Raw genomic sequence first — 14,114 nt, 5'->3', positions numbered from 1 at the left:
CGGACAGGAGGGGGAAAATAATAATAATTTTAATCAAAACTAATTTCTGTTATAGGCCTAATAAATATGCTGTATTACAGCGCTTTATCCTGGTTAGTTGCCTGTGTCAGTTTGTTCATATAACTTGCATGTGGACTTTTCCGTGTGAAAATGCGCGAAAATGTGCATGTACGAGGGGCGTGTATGTGCATTTCATGGCGCGCACTAATGCACGCGCACCCCCTCCTAAACATTCAGAACCTCCTACTGTAAATATCCTCCCGCTGTCCTGATAGTCTTAGCCTCCCAGCCCCAGGCCAAACCCATGTTCATGTAAAGTGGATGATTAGACTAGTCTATGTGATTGACAGGAGAGATGATCAGAGCGGCAGAGTTTTTGCCATCATTATTAACACCAGGACTGAAGAATGGATAGAGTTTCTCAGTGAAGGTGCAGCCAGTGAAAGAGTAGATATTAACTCTGGTCTCCACATTATAGAAGGAGACCAGACCCTCCTCATAATCCACAAACACTCCCACTTTCTGGAGCTTCTCTCTTACAGAGAGGAGGACAGAAGGGCCAGCAGCAGCCTTGTACTCATTTCCTCTCCTCAACACTATTGTCCAGTAACCATTGCTGGGGTTCAGTGTGATTGTTCCCTTCCTGTTGATGGACTCTCTGGCCACTCCTAAATCCCAGTCAGTCTTCCCTTTGACCTTGACCTCGTAGTAAAACCTTCCAGAGGAACAGCCTTGTTGTCCTAAGACCGAAAGAAATGCAGAGAATCTCTCTGCGTTGTCTCTGAGTTTCTTCGTGTCGCCAACGCTCACTTGTTTTCCATCACCATACAAGATGAGTTTGCAGTGTGCCGTATCGGGGTCCAGAGTTACATCCACCGCATATTGTTGGATCCTACTTAGCTCTGTATCAGCGTCACGCAGCTTCTCTATCTCTTGACTGAGTGTCTTCTCCAGCTGAGCCACAGCTGTCCTCACAGTCTCTCCATGTGAAGACTGGTTGACATTGACCTTTGTCCAGTCCTTGGTGGGTGGAGGGGTGTTGACGGACCTGAAGTTCTGGAGGAGGTGGAGGTAGTCTTTGGTGTGTAAGAGCTGCTTCAGCTCAGAGCTCGTCTTCTTCAACTCGGTGATCTCCTGTTCCAGTTCTTTCACGATTCCTTCAGCCTGTTCCTCTGTTGTTTTCTGCTTCTCTTCGATCACACCAGTGAGCTCAGCCTGGCTTCTCTCAATGCAGCTGATCAGAGAAGCGAAGACTTGCACACTGTGTGAACTCTGTCTGTCTGCATCTTTCCTGCCTAGCTCTATTGAGTGTTTCACCTTCTGAATCTTCAGTTGTCTCTCTTGGATCATCTGCTGAACTTCAGCCTTTGTCTTTCCCAGCTCAAACTTCTTTTCTTCATATTCATCTTTCAGAGATACAATGTGATGTAACCTGTGGTCTGACTCTGTGCAGAACTGACAAACACACATGTGGTCAGTCTTACAGAACAGCTCCAGAGGTCTGTCGTGTTTCTTACACATAATGTCTTCCAGGTTCTTCACAGGGTCAATTAGTTTGTGTCGTTTAAACGCAGAGACTCTCTGATGAGGCTCCAGGTGAGTCTCACAGTAGGAGGCCAGACACACCAGGCAGGACTTCACAGCATTGAGCTTGGTTTCAATACAGAAGTCACAGTAGACTCCATCTGCTTTAACAGGTGCTTCTTGGCTCGTGTTGTAAGTACTTTTCAATGCATGACACTTCCTGAACTGTTCAGTCAACTCAGACAGAATTTTATTAACAGAGAATTCCAGCCTTGTATAAAAAGTTGTTTTACATAGTGGACACCGACACACATCATTACTGTCCCAGTACTGCGTGATACAGGTTTTACAGTAGTTGTGTCCACATGGAATGGCTATTGGATCAGTGAACACATCCAGACAGATAGAACACAGAAACTGGTCTTCAGACAGGAGACTGCTGGCAGAAATCATTTCTACAAAGGTGAAAAGAAATATATATAGTATATTTCCTGAATGGTAGCTGCAGATTAATAGCTATTACTCTGATCAGGATTGTAATAATTGTAAAAACCCTACTGGGAACTGGCCCAGTGCAGGCTGTCCATGGTAACTAATGTGACTACAGTAGAAGGTTAAGTTTACAGGTTTTGAGTTTCAACCTGTTCTATTATTTATAAACGGTAACTCTAAATACTGCCTCAGTGAGGGCCACTCTTAAGCCGACCTGTCCTGACCAATATGACGTCAGTATTGCCCATAATATGTTTCATGAGTTCAATGACATCAGACTGGCTTCCAAGTACTTTGATCGGGCTATATTGCAACGATTAATGAGGCTTAATGAGGCAGAGCACTGCATCAGACACCCCGGAACTAAAGGCAAGCAAACCTGACACACTGGGAGCCAACCCATGGGGCAAAGCCAGGCAAGGCAAGAAGCATCACCTACGTAGACGCACTGCGGCGCAGCAGCTTAGCTAACAACACTGTAGACTGTAGAGCTCAAGACCCTAGGTGACTAAAGGCCTATTCATAGTCTGGATTTTCGGTGGTGAGGTGACCACCGGTGCTGAAATAACGTTGAGCCCACCGCTCAACGTTAAAGTAAAAACAGAGAGAAGGTCTGGAGCGGTGGCGGTGGTTTGCTCTTCACCGCGGCTCGTGACGTCATGTTGTAGTTCGGTGGTCACCTCACCACCGAAAATCCAGACTATGTATGAGCCTTAATGCTTCGGTGAGCGGTGACTCCGGTGAGTCACTTACCACCGCTCGTGACGTCATGTTGTAGTTTTCAGTGGTCACCTTGTCACCTAAAAAATGTGTATTTTACATCTGAGAGTCTTTCCAGTAGTTTTTCAGCACATTAAAGCCGTCTTTGTTTGAGTAGCAAAGGTTTGTGGGAAAAAAAAGTTGTGATGCATTGTGAGCTTCTTTGGCTATTTTCACTATGTTTGAGCGACATATATATAAAATTTGCCACGGACACATATCATCTCTGTGTACGGACACTCCTGGAAGGCATACTACACTTAGGCCCAATCCCAATCCACTCCCTTGCTGACTCAATGAGCCCTCACTGATTTAGCTGCGAGTTCATGTGAAGTCTGCGAGGGCTTGAGGGATGTCCCATTTGAAATCGGTAAGTCAGTGAGGGCTCAGCCTCGCCCCTTTATGTGCCCTTTGCCAAAGTCAGCATCGAAGCTGACTTTGGCAAATAAATTACCCACAGTTCATAGCGTTACCAGTGGAATGAGGGGGATCCTCCGAACGTCAATCATTTAAGTATGCAAATTAGTTATGTATCGCGGTTAGAATGTCAACAAACACAATGTTGCTTTCTCACTGTTCTCAAAGGGAGACGGAATGGAAGGATAGGCTATATATTTAATAACAATAATAATAATAAGGGAAACATGATGAGAAATGACTAATGAGAAATCTAAAATAATATGGAAATACAATTTATAATGAATATTATTATTATATATGAATATTACAACCCCTATCACACAGTAAAGTGTATTTATGAAACTAATAATAAAACGATCAGCTTAAATACTAAAATAGACATGATAGACATATAAATAGGCCAAGCATGTAGGCACTGACTGTGAATAAGGACAGTTTTTATAAAGTGATGCAAAGTGTCATGAATGGCGGACTCATCTTCACAAAGTGCTGTCCTTAGGGTGCTGCCCAGGGCTAGATACTAGTCTAAGATACTACACGCCCACGTTCGTTGGACTCAGATTCCCAGAGTTCAACGGGAAGGTGCAGGCCAGGAAGTAGCACCGTTAAAGTATATAGTGACAGACGAAAGTTTACTAGACAACACAACAGACAACAACAGAACAGTAGTGGTGTTTCTTTACAGCAACAGCGGCTGGCTGGGGTGAAGGAAGGTAGGTTGGCGTTGTTAATGCACCTTTATCATTATATCATGATGATCATTTACAACTTTAGTTCATGCAGATCATGTGCAGCTGTCTGTCTTTAAACACAACTTTTGTGTCTTTACGATCCATAATGACATGCTCAACGCAGCAGACTGTATAAAATGTATATTCTCTTTTTGCACGTTGCTACAATGTTAGCAACAGCTGAGGAAATATTATCGATCGATTATTTCCTCCGCGATTATAGCCGATTATATCGGGGGGGGAAAGCCGATCTGTTATTATGAAGGATTATTTACCCTCAAATCGATATTACATGAAATGCAATAATAATCAACTGTATTTTATTCAGTTTACGTAACTGTTGCACTGCGTGCATATTATAACCGCCAGGGTATTATAAAACACTTAAGAAGTTGGTCAGGTGAAGGTGACTTTGAACCATATGGGTTGTGTTTGAGTGAAGTGAGCAATATTAATCTTCTGCAGTACTGCAGACACACAAGAGTTAACACCTTGTCTGTGGGTGTGTCATTGAGTTAAGGTCAGTAAGTACAGTAGGCTACAGTAGGTACAGTACAGTAGGCTACACTGTGAAAAGGGTTCTGCGTGTTTGATTACATTTATTTTGCACACATTTAAAGGACAACTTTAGTTTTTTTCAACCAAGGTTCATGTTTTAGGTTGTTATTAGAGAAAGTAAAAGATGAGTGTTAATTTCTTTTCATTTGCTGCTTTCTTTTGTTTTTGGGATTTTAGCAGTTTTTGACAGGGGGGCGGGGGCATTCGAGCATGGGGCTAAATATGTATTTTTACAAAATATTATGGCGATTTATTATTTTATTATTTACTATAGTCCTAATAAACCCCATACATATTTAGCCCCATGCTCGAATGCCCCCGCCCCCCTGTCAAAAAGAGCTAAAATCCCTAAAACGAAAGAAAGCAGCAAATTAAAAGAAATTAACACTCATCTTTTACTTTCTCTAATAACAACCTAAAACATGAACCATGGTTGAAAAAAACTAAAGTTGTCCTTTAAAAAACAACAACAATACTAGTAAAAACAGAACACAAAATATAGGAGGGAAATTTGCCAGGAGGAGGCTAGAAGCAAATGTCAGGCCTGTACTTGTATTTATAACACAATAATAAACATTGGTAGGACGTGATTTGCAAACAACAATTAGCCGACAAAGTTAGCATGCATTATGCTTATTATGTAGAATTAGCCTACAATTGACATGATTGCAGTATAAGCGATAAAAAAAAAAAAAGCAGAATAATTTAAACTCATGAATACCAATGACATGATTGCCGAGTGAATACCAATGACATGATTGCCGAGTGTAATAGCTGCAATCCCAGTATGAATAAGATGTGATTTTAACTAGGGATGTCCCGAATCCCGAATTTTTCACTTCCGATCCGATCCCGATACCTCAATTTCTGTGTTAGCCGATACCAATACAGAATATCGATACCAGTGTCGTGATCTCATGTTGTGTTTATAGCTATCTAGCTATATATCTCATGTTGTGTTTACTGTTTATACCAGACTCTTCACATGTGCACTTGCAATTTGGGCAACTCCAAAGCAAACTCCACATGCCCCAACATTATATTTACCTGCCATAGTGTCAACTGTCAACCCCTTACCCCTGTGTCGGATCTGTGGTTAGACTGGCATATTCACAGATACCGATATGACAAATAAGGGCTGATCGATACCGATACAGTATCGGGACATCTCTAATTTTAACCAGTCTGTATGGTAGAGTATGTCAATACAATATAACTACAGTTTGTTGGAGGTGTCCTCTCTACTCTTCTATTGAGACATTATTTAGACCCCGGTGTCGAGTAGTACTGCCTGGCGCTCATAAGTCCAATAATATCTCTCCCATGGCCAGGCAAGGATTGCCTGATTTGCCTCTTTGATGGCCGGTAGAAATCTGCTCTCTCTCTCTCGTGTGAGAGAGACCCGGGTTAGAATAGAGGGTATATATGCAAATCGAGAGGCAAAGTGAGTTTAACGTTGTTTAATGCAAGCATATAAGATGTTTCTGTTTGCATGTATGGGCTGTCAAGGCCAGAAAGAAGAAGTATTTTGCCACTCGGTAGGCGTTCCTGCGTAACTTCCTGGTATGATGATGATGTCACGCGCATACCCTCTATCCCAAGTACTGCAGAACATTAACAGTTTTCTGAAAAACAGTGGTGCTGCTTAAACCGTCAAGGAAGGACCATCAAAACTACCGGTATATGTATTTGGCCTTTGACCCCCATCTCAAAATATTTAGTTCCATGGACCCCCAGAAGCAAAGATATTAGTAAAAATTTAAAGAATATATATTCAGATTTGCACACACAGTTTCACTTTTTTTTATTATTATTATTATTATTATTATTATTATTATTTGGAGATCTACAAGCTTGTAGTGCGACACGAAGTGACGCGCTGCCTATGAGCTTGTAGATCTGCTATTTTTTCCCCAAAAACCAGTATAATGCTTTTTAGCTGAGATATAATGTGTCACAGATGGGTTAATAAGACAAGAAGAGAGTGAGAGTGTACAATTGGGGGCTATTTGGTTTCTGTCTGACCTGCTCAGGAAGACCCTGACCTCTGCCCCACTAACCTGAAAAGTGTTCCATTGTTTCCTGTTGAACCTTCGAGGCGTGTCTGTCGCCAAACACAGTTGTACACTCACTCGAGTCATTACTGATGGCTGACATGTTGACAGCCACAGGTGTTACATTCTCCAATGTGAGAGAGCAGGAGCGACAGAGCAACACCACTTTTAACATACAATAGTATAGGTAAGCTATTAAAATAATCCCTGGCTAAAAGTCAAAAGTAACTACGATTTGTCAAATTGTCACACACGTTACCGCAGTGAAATTTGTAATCGCATTTGACCCATCTCTTGGAGCGGTGAGCCGCAGCCAAGGAGCGGTGAGCTGCAGCCAAGGAGCGGTGAGCTGCAGCCAAGGAGCGGTGAGCTGCAGCCAAGGAGCGGTGAGCCGCAGCTAAGGAGCGGTGAGCCGCAGCCGTGGTCAAGATCTAGGTCTAGGATCCTGTCTTTGTTTGTAGACAAAACAGGAAAGGGCACACCAGTGTTGGTGAGGTGCTGGCCTAAGGCAGTAAACGAGTAAACACACCAGTGTTGGTGAGGTGCTGGCCTAAGGCAGTAAACCAGTAAACACACCAGTGTTGGTGAGGTGCTGGCCTAAGGCAGTAAACCAGTAAACACACCAGTGTTGGTGAGGTGCTGGCCTAAGGCAGTAAACCAGTAAACACACCAGTGTTGGTGAGGTGCTGGCCTAAGGCAGTAAACCAGTAAACACACCAGTGTTGGTGAGGTGCTGGCCTAAGGCAGTAAACCAGTAAACACACCAGTGTTGGTGAGGTGCTGGCCTAAGGCAGTAAACCAGTAAACACACCAGTGTTGGTGAGGTGCTGGCCTAAGGCAGTAAACCAGTAAACACACCAGTGTTGGTGAGGTGCTGGCCTAAGGCAGTAAAGGGGTAAACACACCAGTGTTGGTGAGGTGCTGGCCTAAGGCAGTAAACCAGTAAACACACCAGTGTTGGTGAGGTGCTGGCCTAAGGCAGTAAACCAGTAAACACACCAGTGTTGGTGAGGTGCTGGCCTAAGGCAGTAAAGGGGTAAACACACCAGTGTTGGTGAGGTGGTGGCCTAAGGCAGTAAAGGGGTAAACACACCAGTGTTGGTGAGGTGCTGGCCTAAGGCAGTAAACCAGTAAACACACCAGTGTTGGTGAGGTGCTGGCCTAAGGCAGTAAACGAGTAAAAATGAGAAAAAGATGATCCTGTCTTTTCCATGCATTGCTATCCAGGGTTTGTCGGTTTGATGAGGTCAGTGTCGTGATCTTCATATATGGAGACGGCATGTCACAAGGCGTGACAGGCGAACGGACGGACAGACTGACTGGTTTTAGCGTGACTGACTGCGACCTATGGTCGCGAAAAAGTCCATAGACTTGGCTACCACGTGATGTTGCTTGTAGTGCCCTAAACAAACATTAAAAGTCCATAGACTTGGCTGCCATATGACATAATTTAGAAAAACAGACGTTGGAGGAGCTAGTGCCCCTCAAAAAACACCTTAAATATTTTTTTGTTTTAGAAATAGTTCATATTTTACTAACGCCTGTTGCAAGTTGATGTTGTAATTTGTGCACGTGTGGTCTCGCCCTATGGAATGCATACACTATAGAGGGTATGCGTGTGACATCATAGTACCTGGAAGTTATGCGGGAACGCCCACCGAGTGGTAAAAAACAACTTTCTGGCCTTGACAGCCCATTCATCCAAACAGAAAAGTCCTGTCTGAACATCAAACTCACCAACATTGCAGCTGTACGAAAAGCTTGAATTATCCTCTTTCTATCTGCAAAGTTTTTGTTTCATAAAAATCCACCATAGAAACGTTATGAGCTACTTTCTGCCAAGAAATGCCCTGCATTATGTCAGAGTTTGGAAGTGCTTGTTTTCCACATTTTGCTGCCTCCTGCATTATGTGACAATTAGAAACAGGTGGTACGGCAGGACGACTGAGTGATTTCCAACGAGCGCTTCCAAACTCCAACACTCCATGCTGCTCAATGTTTTACCACTCAGTCTAGATGAGGGGGGCGTGTCCTGATGGGAAAATCATGCATGTGCATACTCTCTAGGAATCCATGAGGGATGGGCCACATGGTGGCATGACACTTAAATAAAGTCATTCATTCATTCATTCATACACTAAAAAACAACATATTACTTCCCAAGGTTAATATGAGCATCAAAACAATATTTTAAATAAAGTTTGTATTAGCACATGGACAAATAACATCAACTTGGGAGCGACGCACGTCGTTGTCCCCCTTGAGTAAAATATTAATTATTTCTAAAATAAATAAAAATGTTAAGTTAATTACAGGGTAATAAGGTATAAAATAAGGCTTTTTAACCATGTATGCTTTTAAAGGGGTATTTAAAACACTGCTGGGTTCACTTTAACGTCTACTCAGTTTTTAAGTTGCTTGATTCAATATTTAAATATTTATATATTAATTTCCAGACACGACCCCCTCATATATAAACCCATTGAACTTAAATCTGTGTATATATACTGTAGTATCTATAATAGTATCTACGTTGCAACACCTTCACGTTGACAACAGAAAAGTCCTGTCTGACTGCATTGAACCTGTTTTGAAATTCATGCAAAATGAGCGCTTCCAACACAATGTCAACGTCACCGTTTATACTCAGAAAGTTGCTCATAACATGCCAACGCCAACGCCATTAAAAAGTCACACTCGTGTGAAGTGAGGGGCGCTCTTATCATCATACATCATCACACATCAGCCAAGCAAATCATCACATTCTGTGCTAAATAAAAATCCTGTTAATAATTGTTAAAGTGCAGCTATAAGTAAATAAACAAAACAAAAAGTGGTATGGGAATGACATAGACCGTCATTCTCGCCGATACCAATACCAGCATTTTAGGCAGCAGTTTTTCCATCAGTAATATGTGAACCACTCCAAAAAGTATGTAATGTTGGATGTGTGATTGTGTCTGCATTCCCAGACTCTCTGAAGTGGAGGATAACGCTCCAGAAGAGAATAGAAGTCAGACATCGTGCGGAGAGAGAGAGGCGGGGCCGCACGGTTGTTTCGGGGTGCAACGCGACTCTGTGGAGTCCTGAGTCCTGAGTACTGAGGAGATAAACGTGAGCAGGAAAGCATCATGGCCGTCGACCGGGACCCCAACTTCACGGCCAAGCTGCTGCACCTGCTGTTGCTCTCCACCTACTGGGGCATGCAGATCTGGGTCACCTTCATATCAGGTTTGTACCCACACTTCGTCACCACCTGTAATATGTCAAGGTCAAACCATTTGGAAAAACCTAGATTCCATATTCTGGGGAGAACGTTCGTTAGATCTACAAGCTCACAACGCATAGCGTGGCAACATTTTCATGAATGGCAAAGAAATAGGCAATCTATAAGCTCAAGTCGCAACACATCACAACGCATCATTGTGAGCTTGTAGACCAAGCGATAACACACGCCACACACAATTTAACATCCTAGCTATTAGCATTCAGTCACCGGTAGGCTAAAACGAGACTCAGCGGTAATAATGATACAACGCTTGCTTTCCCCCTCATGCAGGCTTCGTGATGAACAGCCACCTGAACAGACACACGTACGGCTTCATCCAGAGCCGCCTGGTGCCCTTCTACCTCCACATGGGCTCCGCCTGTGCCTTCCTCAACCTGGCCATCTATGCTGTGTACCACCCCAGTGACCTGCTGGACGAACGGGAGGCCTTCCAGGTACGCTATGTAGCGTGTCAACCCTCTGTCAAAAATCTACAAAACTAAATAGAGACAAACAATATAGAACAACAATAATAAAAGAAAAACAGTTTTATAATCTAATCTAATTATTGGTGTTTTTGATCAATTACAGTTTTTAAGTCCTTTTTTTAAGTGGCGATGAGGAAATGTTGTATCTCGACGACACTGCAAATGAGCGTGACCTCAATGTAATTTGAGAATAAATAAAGGTTTGAATGAATGAAATGTCCATGAATGTCCATGAAACACACAAAACTCTCCGTTCTCGCCGTTCCCCAGATCTTCATCTTCTTCGTGTCGGTGACGGTGTCGGCCGTCAACGCCCAGTGGTTCGGTCAGATGACCTCGGAGATCATGGCGGACATGCACCTGATCGAGCAGGCGTGCGGCCTGGGCCAGGACATCGGGTTAGGGTCCAACCGCGAGGCGTACGCCAAGCTTGCCGACACGGACAGCAAGTACAAGCATCTGAGCGGCCGCCTGTGGCTCTACCGGCTGCTGTCCTCGCTGTGCAACCTGGGCTGCATCGCCTGCAACTTCTACAGCCTCAGTTACACCGCCGAGAACCTCGTCACGCTGTAGGTAGGGGAAATGGTGCATTTCTATAAGACCTTTATCTTTCTCTACCGCGCAAGGTCTCCCAACTGTAGTAAAAAGGACTTCGCTACTCACCGAAACAAATGCACGTAAAATCCAGTTTTTGGGCAGAAAATAAAATATGCCCGCCAGACGGAAATGATCATTTTATGATATGGTTCTTAAACTTCAAGGATTCCCAGCTTGGTATGAATTAGGCCTCGGACCCCCATAACTCTTAAGAGTGTCACTCTTGCAGTTACAGACCTGTAAGGATCCATTTTTGGTTAGGAATCAAATGGACCCTTGGGTGTCCAACTCCAAGAGTGTCCAAATGGAACCAAATGGACCCTTAGGGATCCAAGCCGAACCGCCTCAAGGACCGCTGGGGATCCCCGGAAACCCAACTTTGAGTGAGAACCACTGAAATACGCACACCGGCTCAACCCGTCCACTCCACTCTTTCACCTAATTTTCGCCCCGGGATTTGCACCAGGAGCAGATTTCTACAGCTGCGATTGTGCCTGAAACACCTGTGAAGCCGACGCGGAACTTCGTGGTGTTACGCTTTGTTCTGTTTTCACATCACAGCTCGCTTCTACACGTTGACGCCACAGGAAGACCTTACGACAACCATAGCTTTAAAAACGTCCTCCTATCCCTAATGCTGTGGACTGAACTACGACCACCATTAAGGCCTTAGGAATGCAGCCTGATTATTTATGGTTTTAGAAAGCGCATTTTTGGTTTTAGAAAGCGCATTCTGGTCTTAGAAATTGTGGTTTAAGAAAGTGCATTGTGGCTTTCACATCACAAACAATGCATGGTGCTTTATTTTCCACTGAATGTGTGAATGCTGCTCCGTCCAGTTTCAGTCAGCTTGCTGGAACTCCAAAGCCTCCAACACTCCAACTTAAGATCCAGTTAGTCCTGTTTGTCATGTTGTGTGTGATACTCTTGCTATAGTTGCGAACCTGGAATAACGTTGTTATCTTCAACCTAGTCTGGGATATATAGCCAAATGATCAGAGATATCCAGTCCACTGGTGTTCCCATTCTAAACAATAATCTAATAATAAATACACTTTTTTGGGAAACAGTGGCGCATGCGGGGAAGGACAGTGGAGAAAACCAGCAACCACAAACTGAAGTCCTGAAGGTTGAGAGCTTTTTACTTTTTTATTTTTATTTGGACAGGACAATGCATATTAATGGACGTAAATACACCGGATATAGCACAGTTGCTAATTTTCATCCGTTCATTCGTTTAATTAATTCACTTAGGGGGGGTGGGCACAGACCATGTAGGGTCTTGTATATGACCCCAACCTGTTTGAAAATGTTAAAGTTATCAAAGCTAAAAAAAAAAAAAGCCTCCGGAGGATGTTACATAATATTACATCTTGTGTACAGGTACATAAGAGTACCTTTTTGTTCAGCTACTTTCAGACAATGCAGCAACAAGGTAATAATAATAAACTGTAAGAAAGATTTTTTTTAAAGAGATGGAGGATTGGTCCTCAATATGACGGACCGTCCTAAAGTCTTTGAGCTGGTTCTGTGATGCTGTCTTTTTTTTCTTCTTTTTTGGATTCCTGAATAGTTTCCACCCATTTCAGTGGTCAACAGACACATCAGTAGGCAGAGATCTCTGATTGTTTGGTTATGCAAGACTGTTCTTAATGTAATGTAATGTTTTATAATGCTGTTGCTTTTAGTTTTTATGAGCAGTTATATATTTTTGTTAAATAGCTACTGATGATATCATGATACTGTATATTGAAAACGGAACGTGTTGGTTTGTGTAACTAAACCTAAAGGATTTACATTAAATCTGTACGGCAGTTCTGTCAAAAGTCGTTCTCAAACTTTGATATGCTGTAGTTAAAAGTGGTATATGTTTTTGTTATCGTATAAGTGTTTAGGTAGTTAGTGTGGTTGCAAGCAGACTGTTGTTATTGCACTGCAAATCGTTTAAATACTGTATGTTAAAATCCTGCAATAACTATTCTCCCCCCCGATTGGCCAGCGATTCGGAACTCTTCCCAGGCTTTTGTGCGCTTTGCCCTCATCTGATTGGACAGTATACGGTGACATACCCAACTCTGTGAAACTCTTTTTGCCTATAATAGTGTGGTTTCCTATGTGGAGTCAGGCAACCACACTTGCAATTCTGCAGGATTCTATCTTTATAGTTGTATATTCTGATAGTGATCATTGCTATTGATTGATTGATTGAAATATTTATTAACAGTTTGCAGAATTACAGTACATTTCAAGCACAAACTCAATACAAAGACCGTTAACTGTGAGTGGACGACCCAGTTATAAGCATTACACTTGTTTACAAGAGGGTCCACCTTGTTCAATTCATCAAAACATTTAGGCCCCTTTTCCACCGGTTGGTTCCCAGTGGGAACCGGTTCAGTTCTTTTTGGTTTTTAGTCCATGAGCCAGAGCTCCAACATTGAAACACTAAATTATGAATTGAGTGGAGCAAAACCATACCTATATTAGATTATTATCACCATGAAATTTCCCCAATTGAGTACTTACACGAAGACAATGATTTATTGTGTTACAAATTTTACATTTTTGAATATGCAAATGAGGCATTATGTAGGAACATATGCAAAATAGTCGAAAATATGATAAAGCTACTACTGTGGAAGGGTTATCATGTATTAATTTACTTGTATTGATCCTATAAACAATTTAATATAGGGTATAGTTTCCCACCAATTTTAGAGCTCTGGCTCATGGACTAAAAACCAAAAAGAACTGAACAGGTTCCCATTGAGAACCAACCGGTGGAAAAGGGGTCTGTGAGACATACAATTAGACACTTCTATATAGTCAAAGAACAACAGGAATTCATCATAAAGGAGGTAAAAAAGGGAAAAGAAACATACAGTGAGGGGGAAAAGGGGTGGGTGGTGGGGAGTGTTTGTTCAGTTAAAAAGGGTCTCCAGCTCTTTGGTAAACAGACGATACATTTTCAGGTTGGGGGGAAACATGTATCCAATCATGAAGGACAACTCCATAGAGAAAAAGAACGTGCAATTCGGTGTGATGAACAAAAAAACTAAGACTATAAAATTGAAGCTGGTAAAAAATGGTCTTTGTGGGGTTCTCTCTCATGATTGGAATAAGATTGGAATCCCGAATCTTGCTTACCGGTACTTACTAAAAAGTTGTAGTAGAGTAGTAAACCCCGTTACCGAACAAACAATAGAATATAGGTAGGTTTGAT

The 14,114-nt window shown here is 42.5% G+C and overlaps 2 protein-coding genes across 2 annotated transcripts; one reads left to right on the top strand and one right to left on the bottom strand.

Moving 5' to 3' along the window:
• Nucleotides 1-330: 330 nt before the first annotated feature.
• Nucleotides 331-1,977, bottom strand: LOC310860274 (E3 ubiquitin-protein ligase TRIM39-like; the record flags this gene model as incomplete). Its single annotated transcript, XM_083767093.1, has 1 exon — nucleotides 331-1,977. One exon carries the CDS (start codon nucleotides 1,975-1,977, stop codon nucleotides 331-333), a length of 1,647 nt encoding a protein of 548 aa, XP_083623219.1.
• Nucleotides 1,978-3,795: 1,818 nt separating this feature from the next.
• Nucleotides 3,796-13,241, top strand: LOC310860278 (transmembrane protein 205). The gene is made up of 4 exons (XM_083767097.1): nucleotides 3,796-3,908; nucleotides 9,511-9,769; nucleotides 10,098-10,261; nucleotides 10,565-13,241. Exons 2-4 carry the CDS (start codon nucleotides 9,670-9,672, stop codon nucleotides 10,865-10,867), a joined length of 567 nt encoding a protein of 188 aa, XP_083623223.1. The 5' UTR covers nucleotides 3,796-3,908; nucleotides 9,511-9,669; the 3' UTR covers nucleotides 10,868-13,241.
• Nucleotides 13,242-14,114: the final 873 nt, after the last annotated feature.

Source organism: Protomyctophum parallelum (assembly GCF_964188405.1).
Source record: "Protomyctophum parallelum genome assembly, chromosome: 6".
NCBI classification, from domain to species: Eukaryota; Metazoa; Chordata; class Actinopteri; order Myctophiformes; family Myctophidae; genus Protomyctophum; species Protomyctophum parallelum.
This window is presented reverse-complemented; position numbering and strand designations above follow the sequence as displayed.

Excerpts from the sequence above, each read along its gene's own strand:
- LOC310860278 (XM_083767097.1), top strand. The coding sequence starts at position 9,670 with ATGGCCGTCGACCGGGACCCCAACTTCACGGCCAAGCTGCTGCACCTG. Across the intron at positions 9,770-10,097 it reads CTGGGTCACCTTCATATCAG|GCTTCGTGATGAACAGCCAC; the intron begins GTTTGTACCCAC and ends CCCCTCATGCAG. Across the intron at positions 10,262-10,564 it reads ACGAACGGGAGGCCTTCCAG|ATCTTCATCTTCTTCGTGTC; the intron begins GTACGCTATGTA and ends GCCGTTCCCCAG.